This window comes from Caloenas nicobarica, chromosome 22, assembly GCF_036013445.1.
Source record: "Caloenas nicobarica isolate bCalNic1 chromosome 22, bCalNic1.hap1, whole genome shotgun sequence".
In the NCBI taxonomy this organism is placed as follows: domain Eukaryota; kingdom Metazoa; phylum Chordata; class Aves; order Columbiformes; family Columbidae; genus Caloenas; species Caloenas nicobarica.
Window position 1 is genome coordinate 4338707 of NC_088266.1, and position 14101 is coordinate 4352807.

At 39.0% G+C, this 14101-nt stretch overlaps 1 protein-coding gene across 2 annotated transcripts in view; it reads right to left on the reverse strand.

The window, feature by feature from the left end:
- UBE4B (ubiquitination factor E4B) overlaps positions 1–14101 on the reverse strand; it is a 35463-nt gene that overhangs the window by 6466 nt on the left and 14896 nt on the right. For both annotated transcript variants that reach the window (XM_065650108.1, XM_065650107.1), the window contains 16 exons: positions 12350–12491; positions 11727–11827; positions 10467–10581; positions 9514–9597; positions 7870–7926; positions 7398–7514; positions 7183–7281; positions 6636–6749; positions 5474–5672; positions 5095–5233; positions 3669–3768; positions 2821–2948; positions 2366–2464; positions 1350–1585; positions 554–680; positions 111–255 (listed from right to left, as the gene is read on the reverse strand). In XM_065650108.1, the coding sequence (XP_065506180.1) occupies positions 111–255; positions 554–680; positions 1350–1585; positions 2366–2464; positions 2821–2948; positions 3669–3768; positions 5095–5233; positions 5474–5672; positions 6636–6749; positions 7183–7281; positions 7398–7514; positions 7870–7926; positions 9514–9597; positions 10467–10581; positions 11727–11827; positions 12350–12491 (2002 nt within the window). The remainder of the gene's footprint in view (positions 1–110; positions 256–553; positions 681–1349; positions 1586–2365; positions 2465–2820; positions 2949–3668; positions 3769–5094; positions 5234–5473; positions 5673–6635; positions 6750–7182; positions 7282–7397; positions 7515–7869; positions 7927–9513; positions 9598–10466; positions 10582–11726; positions 11828–12349; positions 12492–14101) is intronic.

Genomic DNA, 14101 nt, shown 5'->3' on the forward strand with positions numbered 1-14101 from the left:
TGGCACTGCCCCTTATTAAAAAGCTTTTTTAGTGGTCTTGTATTAAAAAAAAAAAAAAAAAAAAAAAATCAAAATAAGTAAAGGGCACTTTGAAAAACAGCTCTGTTCACCCTGGGCAGCAGGTCCCATTGCTCTTTATTCTTCATCTCCTCTTGCACTTCATGGATACGTTTTAGGGACTCCAAACTCTCATCCAGCAAGAAAGTTGTGTCATTTATCAGCATGTTGATGTAGCGAACAAACTGCTTCCCAGAGCTGAAAACATTGAAACACGGTTATCATGGCAGAGTAGATGGGTGTGCAGAGCAGACTGCAACCCCAGCACCACTCCTTCTGCACTGTATCTTTTGAATAATGATCCCATTCCCCAAGCCAAGTTGATTGTGGTGGCTGGAGCTCAGTTTAGAAACACTCCAGTTCTACTGGAAGGGGCTGCCATTTAAAATGTGATGGAAAGCAGCATCACCCGTTCCCACTGGTAATGATCTCCTCAGGTCATGGCCTGAGCAGCTTGCATGACAGTAAGCGGCATCGTACGCAATTTCTTACTCACTTGAACTCTTGCATAAATGTACCATGGTGAGCTATATTCTGCCAGAGGCTTTTGAAAATGGTGCTGATGTGGTAGCGGATGGTAAACTTGTCATAGAATTCGCTAGTGGCTCCGGTATGTTCAACATCTGAAAAAGAAAAGAGATCCCAGAACTGAAATCAAAAGCCTTTCCCACCAGGATTCACCTGCAATACAAATCTCTCCTCTACTGTCTCTAGTGTGATGAGTTTCAAGCACCAGGCTTGAAGAGGTGAAATTCCATCTCATTCACAAGTCTCCGTTTTAATCCCCATCAAAAGAAGCAGCACTGACCATTTTCTAACCCAGAACCAACCTCATTTCCAAAGAAAACCCCTCAGAAAACAAAACTTTCTGTTCTGTTCAACTCCATGCCGCTCTTCGTCCCTCAGTCTAAAATTTCAATAATAAGAAAACCCCGGGAATACTGCAAAACCAGTTGTTTCTATGGGTGAAAAGCCCTTTTGAACATCCAAATCCACAGGACTAGCAAAACCACAGTCAGAAGTTTTAAACAAAAGACTTCCAGTTTGGAATGTAAACACCACAAAAACAATTGTCACACCACTCTATGGTGCTAGAGTTGTCAGTGCACGGCAGCTGCGGAAGGACTAGAATCCTCAAGAATCTAAAGCTATTTCCCCCAATTCCTGAGCAACAAAGCCTCAGCTTTACAAGACTCAATATTTACCTGGTTTTGTTTGTTTGATTAACGGTTACAACTAACACAGCCTTTTGCCTTACTGTACACTCAGTGAGCTACAGACAAAGCACTTACCTGTGTAAAACTTCATCAAGGAGGGGACTAACAATTTAGTGGAGAGAGGATGATTCTCAATCATCTCAAAGAACTTTTGTGTCCGGGGTTGAACAGCTGGATTTGTCATGAACATCACTTCTACCAGCTTGGCTACTAAATAAGGATTTCGGATGTAGTTCTGGTTGCACAGCATCACAACAAGGAACATCACTATGTCCTGAGTGCAGGGCTCATAAAGCACCTGAGGAGCGTATCTGAAGAGAGGGGGACACGGAAAACAAAATTAAAAACCCCAGTCTTGTATTGTCTACAGAAGATTTATCATCTACATCAAGTACGTTCAGCTCACTCATTAGCCACAGGAAAAGTTTAGTCATTTAATCATAATTTCCCATCTTTCTCTACAGAATTTTAGCCTGAAACACTAGAATATTATTTTGTTGCGCATAATAGCAAATTTGCTGTGAAGTACCATGGTAACAGCACCTCAGGAAGACAAAGCAAACAGCTCCTCATCATACACTACAGTGAAGTCTGAATTTGAAGACTCATTTTCAGGAAGAAAGAGACCAGCTTTGGAACCCCAGGATTACGTCTGAGTAGTATTTGTGTCCATCTAAACGGCTAAAACTGTACAAATGCATTTTGTCCCAGCAAATTCATAAATGTGAGCATTTCCTATTTATTAAGCTATGACTTCGGAAAAATCATTCTAGTGATGATTTAACATATCATGAGATCAAAAGGACTCGGCAAACTCCAAAACATGAAGAAAATTCTTGAGGGGAGGGAACCAAAAAAACTTCAATTTTCTTCCAAGAAAAAAATCAGGTTAGAAGGGCCTTGGCCTCATCTGGGCATTCTGTCTGCAGCAATGCTTGCCAATGCCATAATCTTATAGCTGTTGTTAAAAACCAGAACAATAACTAAAGAATAGCTCAGAAACTACTTTTGCACCCTAAATTTATGTGCATCCCACCCGTTACAGGGGTAAATGGTAGTACAAAGTTTCCTTCGGATAGAACTTTACTTACTGTACAATAAAAAATAAAAATTCAGCAACGTCTTCCACGTAGAACTCCGGCAATGCTGCAAATACCTTCGGAACTTCAGGAGTTAAAGGCAATTTTATGCTGTAGAATAAGAGAGACAACGAACAGGAGAGTAAAACAGCAGGGTTAAGTAGAAGTGCCACAAGCTCTCCTATGGGAACACTACAAGAGTCTGACATTGACTTCTTAAAAATCTATGTCAGTACTTCAAGTGTAATAAACACCCAAGGGTTGCTCCCCCCTGCAACTGAACCTTAAACTATAAATAAGACATATATTCCATGCAAGAATGTATGTTACTGACATAAATAAAGTAACAATCCTGTAAGAAAGCAGACACTGGAAAAAAATATTCTAGAACTGCTAAATTCAGTAAAGAATCTAACATGACCTGAAATATCTTTGACAAAATTTACATGGATACTCCCGACACTCACTTGGGATAGGCAGGGTCAAGAATGCGAAGCATCAGCTGAATCACCATGCCATAGAAATTCAGACATCTCCTGAGAAAGTTTTCATCCAGCAAACCAGCATCCGCACAAGCCTTGCACCTCACCAGTTTCTGCACAAAAGGCAAAATGCAAAAACTAATCCAGGGCAAGATGACACAAAAGGAATGTCCAGCCTATCCAAGCTAATAAATATATCTGTGAATTATTATAATTATTCGAAGAAAACAGGGCACTTCAGCCCCAATATATGAAGAAAAAACTGCATTTAATTCAGAGTTGCAGGGACAGAGCAGCCGTTTACAAGCTTTATGGGAACAATGAAAGAAATAAGAGGTATCGAAGTGGGAAAATGTGCAATTAAAATCATTTTGGTGATACAGCTCTGAAAATTTGTGTCAATTTATACTAGGAAGACCTAAGCAGGGCAGACCTTCAAAAGAGAGGACCCCAACGTACTCATCTTTGCAAGAATTCTGCATGAGATTAGGGACTCGAGAGTTCCGTCTCCATCTCGGGCATGGATTGTGCACACACAACTACCCCTGAACAAATCGCAATCCCTTTCCTGTTCCCTCTCCAATAAAAACAGTATTTTCTTCTTTTTGAGGAATACTGCCCAAGTTAATCCTGGTGTTACTCTGAGTTTGAAATTCACCATTAACGATATATTGTATCATGACCACCAGCTAGTGCAGTACTCACATGGTTCACAGATTCAAAACCATTTTCGGGAGCATCAGTGGGAAGTTGCATTTAAACATTAGGACACAAAATAAACATACAGACAGGCTGACAAAGGCATTTAGCTGAGAACTGAATCACTTACAAACCTTGAGCTGCGCCTTGCAACGTTTCAGCATTTCTCGATGCCTGGTAGCCAGAGGAGAATCCTTCCACTGACTTTCATTGTTCTTCAAATCTTCAACAGTCCTGAAAACCACACGCAATAAGAAGTTATCATGACAGAGGCGATATGTACTGCCATCTACGAGGCATTTAACCTCCTCATCTGCTAAATACTGAGCAAATATTGAGAAGAAAGTGCTCAGTGTTGCAAGCAACTCATGGAAAACACCGAACGCTAAGCTCGCATCGACGTCAGTAAAAGCCAGGAATGCTTCACTCTGCACCATTAGATGGAGATTCCTGCATAAGCAACTCCTTCACAACAATTCGAAATAAGGAAAAAAAAGCAATTCCTTTTTCAAGCCAAAGGTACGGCTTATTTAGAAGAAATCCACAGGCTGTTTTATACGAAAATACTTTTTTCTTTAAGATATATATACCAAGCCTTCCTGCTTCATTCTCTGCAGCTTCCCAGGTTCTTGGCCTGCATATGCTTGAAAAACTAAAAATGAAATCACTATGAACGCAGTCCAAAAATCCTGTAATGAACTCATGGTATTACTGCCAAAGAACGTTTACCAAAATGCAGTGAGTGCAATTATAAACAATGGAAAATACTGATGATACAAAAATCTGTTCTAATTTTAACAGAGTATTCTTCGAGGTTTAGCAACTATAAAAGCCTATTTGAATTTGTGCCAAGAGAAATGTAAAACAGCAGTATCTTCATGTCAACATCATAACTTCTATTTATAATTTTTAAAATGGTAAACCACACGCTGAATTACATGTATGTCAACAATATTAAGAGTTTACTGCTGAAGGCTTCGTCTCCTCTGGCCCCAAGAGTAGAAGTTATCCCACTTCAGAGGCCAAAGGGAGAAAGGTAAATACATTCTGGGACATATAGAACAGCTCAGGCCCAACTAAATGTCTTGTTTCTGAGATCACATGTCATCCACCGTGACTTGATTATCAGACACGTAACTTTATGTGCACCACTACAGCTGTGCCAAAGTGCCTGAGGCACTCGTGTCCACACACCATCAACCACATCACGGACTAAGTTAAAACAGTGTTAAATAATGTCACGAATCCTAAAATGCTCTGAAGATCATTTAATTATCTTTTAAATAGAATGGTCTTCTCAGCAATTTGAGCTGCCTTGTGTAACTAACATCCTCATCCCACTACTATTTGAATTCCTGATTCAGGCTACAGTCCCTGAACACGAGTAAAAATCTGTACAGGCCAAAAGCAGCAGATTAACAAAGAGTGAAGATGACGTGTACTCGGGAACAGTTTTACCCAGCCATTCTAATTTCCATTGAGTTTATAGGACTTGCCATCACGGTGAGAGGATGACACTGCTGGGGCGCCTGCACTCTCAGCTAATGAACAACTCCTAACCTGTTGAGCTCCCTGATGGCGCGCAGCCTGCGGATGTACCGACGGCAGCTGGGCAGGATTGAGAGATGATGGGCATGCAGGGTTAGGAAGAAACATTCCGTTGGGAATTTCGGCTCAGAAAATGGAGACGGATCCCTGTCTAGAAAACAAACAAAGAAAACAAAAGCAGTACAAGTGAATAAATTAAAAAATAAACTGCCTTCTCTAGGGGTGAGACTTTGAACTCAGCTTTCTTTAAACAAGTAAGAGCGGACAGCATCAAGAAAAAGCATTTAGGAATAGGGGAATTATTTGCCTGAATCAAGTACTTCCATGTACCTCCAGTATCAAAACCAGAAGGCAGAATAAATGCTTAACGTATCTCACTAAGAGTACTCACAAAGTTCAGCAATCCAGGCTGTAACATCCTCCATTGTTGCTTTTACTCTTGTCTCATCTGTTGGGAGGTCAATACGACACCTGGGATGAAATATGTACATGGGATCAACCGTTTCCAGCTTTATCTTCGTACTTAGTTGCTGTAGTACCCATAGGAAGTTGAGCATAAAGCCATCCGTAGATACCAAACGATCATCTGTCTGCAGGGTAAGAAAGTAAATAGGTAAAGACATAAGGTTAAAAGGATATTATCGGCTGCTTTCACACTATTCAACATAAATTAATTATGCAAGTTCAAGAAAAGGGAGAAATGGTGAAGAATGTGGATCTGTAAGGAAACCTTTGTGATGATGGGAAAAATCACTTACTAAATCACAACTATGGTTCGAGTAGTCATTCTCAAGAACATTAAACAAACATATAAAAAGAAGTAGACGACTTAAGAAAAGGGCCTCTTTCAAGAATGGTTTGCCACAGGTATAGACAGCAACAGCAGAGTTTCAAATAGTTGCTGAGCTTCAATTCATAAGTTTTTATCTCAAGTGTAAAGTTTCTATTACTTCTTCACTGGAATTTCACAGAAATATTCCTCGTAATGGTTCCAAATGTTTGCTTTTGAAAAGGGGACATGAAAACAACAATGGTGCAAAGTTCAGTTGTTCAGGATTTATGCACAGATTTTAATCACAGGAAATGAGTGCAATGCATTAATTAAACAACGACAAAAAGACATCCCTGTTGTTTCACTGGAACTGTGCCTGTCCATATCTGCATTACTCCTTTTCCAGAACCGCACAAACAAAGCCCAGCAACTTCCCAGCTGGGAAATAAGTTTTTTAACACACAGTCAATTGGACTGAACGAAGTCCCCCTAGATTTGGGGGTAAGGAGGGGAGAAGGTGGAAAGTACAGATATTTAAACATCTAATCATGAACTGACATGTCAGTCCTAAGAGAGGAAATAACAAAAGTGGATCAAATAGGTAAAAAGAGTAATTTCAGAAATGGGAAACTTATTAAAAGAGATAAAGCCTGATGACAGGGCTCCTTGCCTGTGGCAGTCGGCATTCAAAGCAATTTTGTTCTCCACTCATGAGCCATCTAGTGCTACCTGTGCATGGACTAGGGCCACGGGTTACAGGAAGAGCATTTGCTTTATTTACCTGCATTTGTGCCTTTTTCATGTTGGCATTGACAATAGCTGCCATGTAATTGAGAGCTGCTTCTCGAGTTTCGCCATTCAGTAAAATACTGTGTAGAATCTTGAACAGCTCTTGCTGAAATTTCAAGTAAACACTGTCACTTGCACATACTTCTCACCATTGCATTCCCGCTTTCTCTTGCTCTGTATTTTTATGTTCTACAAATTCCACAAAACTACAACTTCTGTTATAAAGTTGTTGTCAATATGCATATATTAGTTTTGAAATTAGTTACAGAAAACGTATATAGAAGACTAGTGCAACACGCACACTGCTAATACAATATGCATTTTTTTACTCATCCTTTAATACGAACTATAATCCATGACTAACTGTTCTGTTATTTTTTGAATTGGCTTACAGCCTTAGAGAAATATTTGTAGCACTGTCTGTTTTCTTCTCCCAATTCCCTGCAGCCATATCCCAACTGATTTGTTGTTGAATACAGAAGGTAGATTATCTTAATTATATTCTTCATCTATGCCAAGAACACGAAGCCCATGCTTACCCTTGCTAATTCCAGGTAATGTTGCAAAGACTGGCTCACAACCCGGGTGTTTTCAAGAGTAATGGCAGGCCCTGAGAAGTACTTTTCAACTACTTTGTTCTGAAAGTAGAATGAATATTGGCAAATATATCAAATAAATTGGGGAAGGGGAAAAAAAAACCAACAACCACCAAAAAACTGCCATGCTACTACCAACGCCCTTCTGGAACACTTACATCATCTTCAGCAAAGACAGAGAGACTGAAGAAGGCTCCAAGGTAGGAAAGTCTTTGCAGTTCTCTTCCTGCACCTGTGCTTAAAGATTTTGGCAACCACAAGGGCAAAGAGACAACCTAGAAAACAGAAGAAACAGCAAGTTAACCCGCGTCGTCACATCAGCCGTGCTGCTTCATCTGCACTGTCACCTTCAGCGTCTGCCACACGCCTCGTTCTTCAGCGTTCAGTCGTGCTGGGAGCTACATGGAAACATCTCAGTATTTCAGCAACTCAAGCAAGTCTTGTTTGCCCTAGTTCTTCAAAATTCTCAGGGAAAAGGCCTCCCTTTGCTAGTTGACTTTAAACAGTTATTTAGCATGAGCCCCTGGTTAGAGTTCTGAAGAAGATTGTCAACGTGTATCGTACAACATAACAACAAAATAAGCTACATGGTTCTTTTAACTTGAGAAAAATCAGGCTGGATACACTTACCAAACTGCACATAGGGTGCGTTTTCCCAAACTTGATTTCACAAAGTTCACATAGTGCCTATAAGGAAATCCCAAGAAAAATTACTTTTGTGTGTAATTCCTAATTAATCTGTCTGCAAATAACAAGCTTAACATGGTAAACTGCTGAAAGAGCCACACCTTCTTCCCTTTATTAGTGGAAAAGCTTCCTTCTTCTACAACGGTGAAGAGCTCCAGAACGATCCAGAGCACACCCTGCACCCATTTTAGCTTTTACATCTGTTCCGAGTTGTCACTAAAAAGCTACCACATCTCACAGGATAATGAATTATTGCATTTATTTCAAAAATTAGCTGTGCAAATTGTTTGTTTGCTCGGAACATAACAATGCCTTTGCTGGACTCCTGAACTGCCACATAAAAGTCAGTAACAATAATAAATAGAGCAATTGTTCTATACATACACCAAGGCCTTTGTCTTTTGAATCAGAGTGGAAAAATGTCAGATGAACACAGAAGCCAGAAACAAAGAATCCTATCCCAGATCTCTAACTCACTTTCAACTGCAGCACAGAAAAAAGAAAGCAGTTATAACAGATGATTCTGAAAACAGAAAAATACTGTAGGCTTTCACACATCCTGCTTCTCCTGCATTATATGTTCTCATTCTTCAATTATACTATAGCTAGTAACCACTATTCCAGCCTTTGGGTGCACACTGTGCCAACTGGAGATGATCAAAATGGAATATCGTTTTCAAGTAGCCCTTACTTGTAGCCAAAAGATCAATTTGCGACAATTCACAATTTAAGTTGGGGGGGAGTAACAGAAGAGCAGAAAAACACAGAACCAGCAAAAATGGTTATTTTTGCAAAAGTACCACAGCTGCTCAACCAGTTCGACTTGCAGCACTCCCGTCCAGATGAAGCACAAATTAAACCTGCGATGTAACGGCCTTTTTTGGCATCGTACGCTGAAGATCCTAAAATCTGAAGGCGCAAGCTGACAATGGTCAGTTTAGCCAAGAGTTGAGCTTGCTCTTTGGTGGCCAAGTATGCTTTTCAAGAGACTTTTTTGTTTTGTCAATAAAAGCAGTAGGAGAGAACCAGATCTAGGGATTAATGTAACTAAAGTATACACTTAAAAAACCCTAAAAATAAACCCCCAGCTTTTTAGCCGGGGAATATTATGACATTTTCTTACAGTAAATAGTCACCAATTCAAATAATTTTGGGTTTAATGCAATAGATTTTCGTTTCCCCACATACAAAAGTGGGTCCAAACATTGGCGTGGATATTGGTCCTTATTTCCCAGACTTAAATCGGGAGGAGCTTAGCAAGATTTTATAAATATCCACAGTGTTATAACTAGTATGGATTTCATCATGCATACATGCGATTAATCTTACATAGAGCAATACATATAAACATTTGAATATCCCCATATATAGACTCTGTACATTAAGATATTATTGGCCTCAGACCCTACTGGATTTTTAGCGGTCTTTCTCACATCTCATACCACATTTCGCTTCCAACATAAAGTTTAATAGTAATCCACTAATGAAAGAAAGCCCCAAAATGTTGTAGTGCATTGTCTTGCATAGAATCTGCATAAGTTATCAGCAATCATAAAGAAACTGCTTCTAGAAATCAACAGTCCTTACCATAAGGGGGTATTTAAAATTGTCACTATCAAGGGAGCACTCTTTGGAAGCTGCAGCCAGGCCTTGTAAGATGGGAACAAAGATCTGTAAAAACACAAGTAGTTTACTTTATTCAAGAGCAGTAAGCAATAAATGACACCAGTGTTGTATGCAGCATGAAATGCCTGTTCATTCTTCAAATCCTGCAAGTTACACAAAAGAAAAACTAAGATCCCCCTACACTTGGGGTAAAAATACAGCTTGAATTTTGCATGTCAGGTGAGCAGGTTGGGTTTGTGCAGGTAAGTTGTAACTGTAGTAGGAGTAATGATAACAAGCAGCAGTCAAGGTTTGCTATGGAAGAGGAAGTGACATGACAGGAACTGATGAATCAAAATTAATTATACCAAATTAGTAAGTCCCAATCACACAGCTCTGACAACCATACCCTCACAAAATAAACCCTTACAGTAATTTAGCAACAATAGCAACAAGAGGTCCCAATGAATGTTAAGTATATTGTGTGGCTTCTATGGAGAAACAAAAAATCCTATTAAATCATATTACAGAAAAGGACCATAAAGAGGTGGTTTTCTGCTTCAGCTAGAGGAATGGTTTTCTTCTCCAGGTGACCTCCAATACCTTCCATAACCACTTTTTGACGGTCTTAAATTTACTTTCAGCTGTATGAACTTCTACTAAAAGGTGTCCAGAAAGAGATGTAAGTTATTCAATCATTAAATTCACTTTTAACAATTAGAACGAGCAAATAATGAAAGTCTTTTTCACAAAATGCTAAATGAGTTAAAAACAAACAAAACCAAACTCCAAGTGCTTAACAGTTTGCCAGCCCCTGGAGTAGTAGGTACAGAACTGTGAGATGCAGAATAAACCTCTGGAAATTCACTCTCTTGGATACTGCAAATAGTAGAATCATATGATATCATTATTTTTTTTTTTTGCCTATGCCTTACCTGTTTGAACACCTCTTCATCCTGATAAGTCGTTCTCACCAATTCTTGGATGAAGCCAAATGGGAGATTCCTGCACAGCATATATGGTACCAGCAAAGACTGCTGCTGCAATGACCTTTAGTTGTACATAAAGAAAAAATAATCTAAAACTACTGATTATTTGCAGTAGTATTTGCAAAAATGTCAGAGTAATCAGAGCTAAGGATGTGCAGACGCACCTACTCCTTTCAGAAGTAACTAACCTCGTCTTCTCAAGTTACTTATGGAAAGGTTATTCTGAAACAGATGCTGCTGCCAACATCTCACTTTAGCTTAATGAGGCTGGAAGAAAATAGCAGCTTCTGTGTAGTAATTGGTTCCCCCTTCTACTCCTCTCTAATGAAAAGACCCTTTGTTAAGCTCAACTACTGAAGGAGCAACATTTTTGATGTTTGTTTTTCCAGATTAATGAAAGAATATAACATTAGTCTTTTCTGAATTAATACAGTCCTTCCTTTTAATTGCTCCCTAGGATTTTTGAAAAAGTGTCTTTTTTTCCTTATTACATGTATAAAACTCATTCCAATGTCAACACTGGTTCACATAAAGACAAAACTAATCTCAAAGCACAATGGATAATTGGTGCACCTGTAAAAATTATAGACGTATTGTTTGGAAACACAAACACAAAATAATGCAGACTTTAGTAAAAGTCACCTATCCTACTTTTAAAAACTTTTTTACTGGTCCAACTAAACAGGCTGCTTGCTAAACAACGGCACTTGAAATCTCAGTCTTGATTTAGTGTAGAATGTCTACACACAGGTTTATATTACCCAAGCTGTTGTGGTAAACCCTGTGAAATAAACAAGTGCTATGACACTTAAACATTTTTTTGCTACACATTTTGATAAGACTGTTCCTCAGATGCAGCTCTCCAGGTTACTGACTCTCACAGTAACGCCCCAACAATCTGCAAGTACAACAGTTTATGCATCAATTAAAGCAGAAAACAGCTTTCTTAACACAGATCCTCCATTTAAACTGTTCAAATCAACCTGGATTTTACCCAAACAATTAAAAAATGCTTAAACTACTCTCCACCAACATATCAATGGAAGCAATAGTCTCCAATAGTAGAACAATAAACTATTCCTCCAGCATATATTTATAAAGGTATCCTGGTCCCACAATTGATCTTAGTTTTCTTATCTAATCCTCAAAAGAAAAATAAAATCCCAGAGTAATCTGATTTCCATGCCCAGCATCAGTTGTATTTACCTTGGTTGTGTTAAGGATCCCTGTAGCACCAAAGCAGCGTGAGAAATGCACTGGGATCGGATGTTGCTCAGTAACTGGCTAACTGTTGGCTGGCTACACATCTGATAAAAATAACTTTATTTTAACACAAACTAAAAGTATTCAGAGACAGAACAGACTGGAAATATGATAAATTTATTTATTCATGCAGTATGAATGTAATATGCAAATTAAGATTCGCACTATTCCAGCTAAAAACCTTTGATTATATATAAAAAGTGTTGTTTGGTTGTTTTTTTTCCCCAGAGGCAAAAGCTTCAGGCAGAATATAGAACGCTGATAGGGAGCTGGTCTCACAAAAGTATGTTTTACATGGAATAAACTTGGCTAATGTGCACTAAATCAAAAGGGGAAGGACAGTTTCTAACACAGTGCTTATTTTAGAGGCGTTAAACAGATATGTGATTCAAATATGATGAATTAATAAGAGTCAAAGGGACCTTATAATTCTATAAGTCTACTTCTACAAAGCTATCAAGAAAGAACCACCAATTTCCACCAGCTCTCCCCACTAAGCAGCGAGAGGTGTGTCTGCGACAGCACCAACACAATGTCACTCATTGGAAACGTCGTTGGAAACATACCTTTGGTGCTTTTCTCTCCTCTATTCCCACTCTGTCAAAACACTCAATGAGGTAGTTCAGCATCTCTGTCTCCTTGCAGTTTTCAATGGTGAAGTGGTCACTGCAGGAATCGGAAACACTGGAGCTGCCAGAGCCTCCCATACTTTAAAACACACAAGAAGAAGGAATAAAGCGTTAGGTACAGTTCTTCACGTGTGCAGTCAAATCATTCATGAGCTCCTGACTTCCTCCGTCAATTTTCTGATGACTTCAGCCCATCACACACATGGCTCAATAATTAAGATCATTTAGGAGCTCTCCATTTAACAGCTTGTCCAACTCTGAAAGTTCAGCTGTACCATAACATGACTGGAGAATCCAGTATCTTATTAAATGAATAAGTATCTGAAAGACAGCAATAAGGTGCACGACTTTAACGGGAATCGATAAATCTTGTTCTCATGTGGCAACAGCGAAAGTGACCAGCCTTGAAGTTGTACCTGACACCAAAACCATTGGCGTGCTCAGACATCACAGCACTTCCCTGCCATGGTGCACCCTCTGCACCGTCTCTGGACACAGAATTCAAAACGGTAGAAATTTCACCAACTCTGGGAACCCCAGGGAAAGTAAGAGCCTCCCTACATGGAGAGGAGACCGCAGCTGACAGACAGGGCTACAGATCATCGCTTGATATGTTCTCAGGAAGGAGAATGAAGAGAACAGGAGGATATACATCAAAGCAAGTGTTCCTTTTAAAATTTCCACATTAAAGATCGTTTAATTTCAACTCTGTGCATTTCAATTCCCTTACAGTAAAATATGCAGTTTCATTAAAGTAGCAAAGCCTCGGAGGGCAGGGGGAGAAAATACTGACATTGTCAATGTGAAAACTAAATCCACGGCAACAAAACCATGCTTGAGATGAGAAATTAAATACCAAAATGAGAAAAGACCTCACGACTCTCAATCTCAGGCTTGTTACCTCAACAGGATTCTCCTCTACATAACAGCTTGGCAAAGCTAATTAAGAGCAAAATCCCCACTTTACAGAAGGGAATTAAGACAAGATATATTCACTTTATGTAAATGGAACTAAAAAATAGCAATTACGTGGATGGTCTACTGCTATTCTTCAAAGAAAAGTCTGTGTGCAGTCAGGGTAGATTTAAATGAAGACCGATTTATAAACCCCAGATCTTAAACTGGAAAATAAGAGTATTTCTTTCCTTAAATGCAGCTTTAAAAAAAACATGATTAAAACTACAAACTGTGTGAAAACTGGAATTTCCTTTAAACTGTAAAATAATTTACATTTTAATAATCAAGCCGTACAAATGTATTGTGCAAGCTTTACAGTCCAACCAACAGATCAGGGAAAGGTTTTTCCTGCTGAGCATCTGGTAGCTCAGCATGTTAAGAAACACGGGCTCTAACAGCAGCATCTCGTTTTGCAGAGATAATTTGTTTTCAGTTATTCAATTAAAACTAATTCATGCAAAATGTAGCTCTGTTAAAATAGTGCTCAGTGACCATGAAATCACACACATTCTTTTCTATAATCTCTCTTTTAAACCTCGACTTCACACATTCAGCTTAAAAAGTACCCTTTTAAGAACATGAATTTATATTAAAAAACCTACTACACCTACAGTTAGTCATTCTGTTAAATGATTTCACTGCAGCAGTAACTGAAAATATTCTAATGCAAAGCTCATACATCCCTCATACACACAGGGAATGCCTCGGTATTTTCCGAACGCAAGTTGCTGC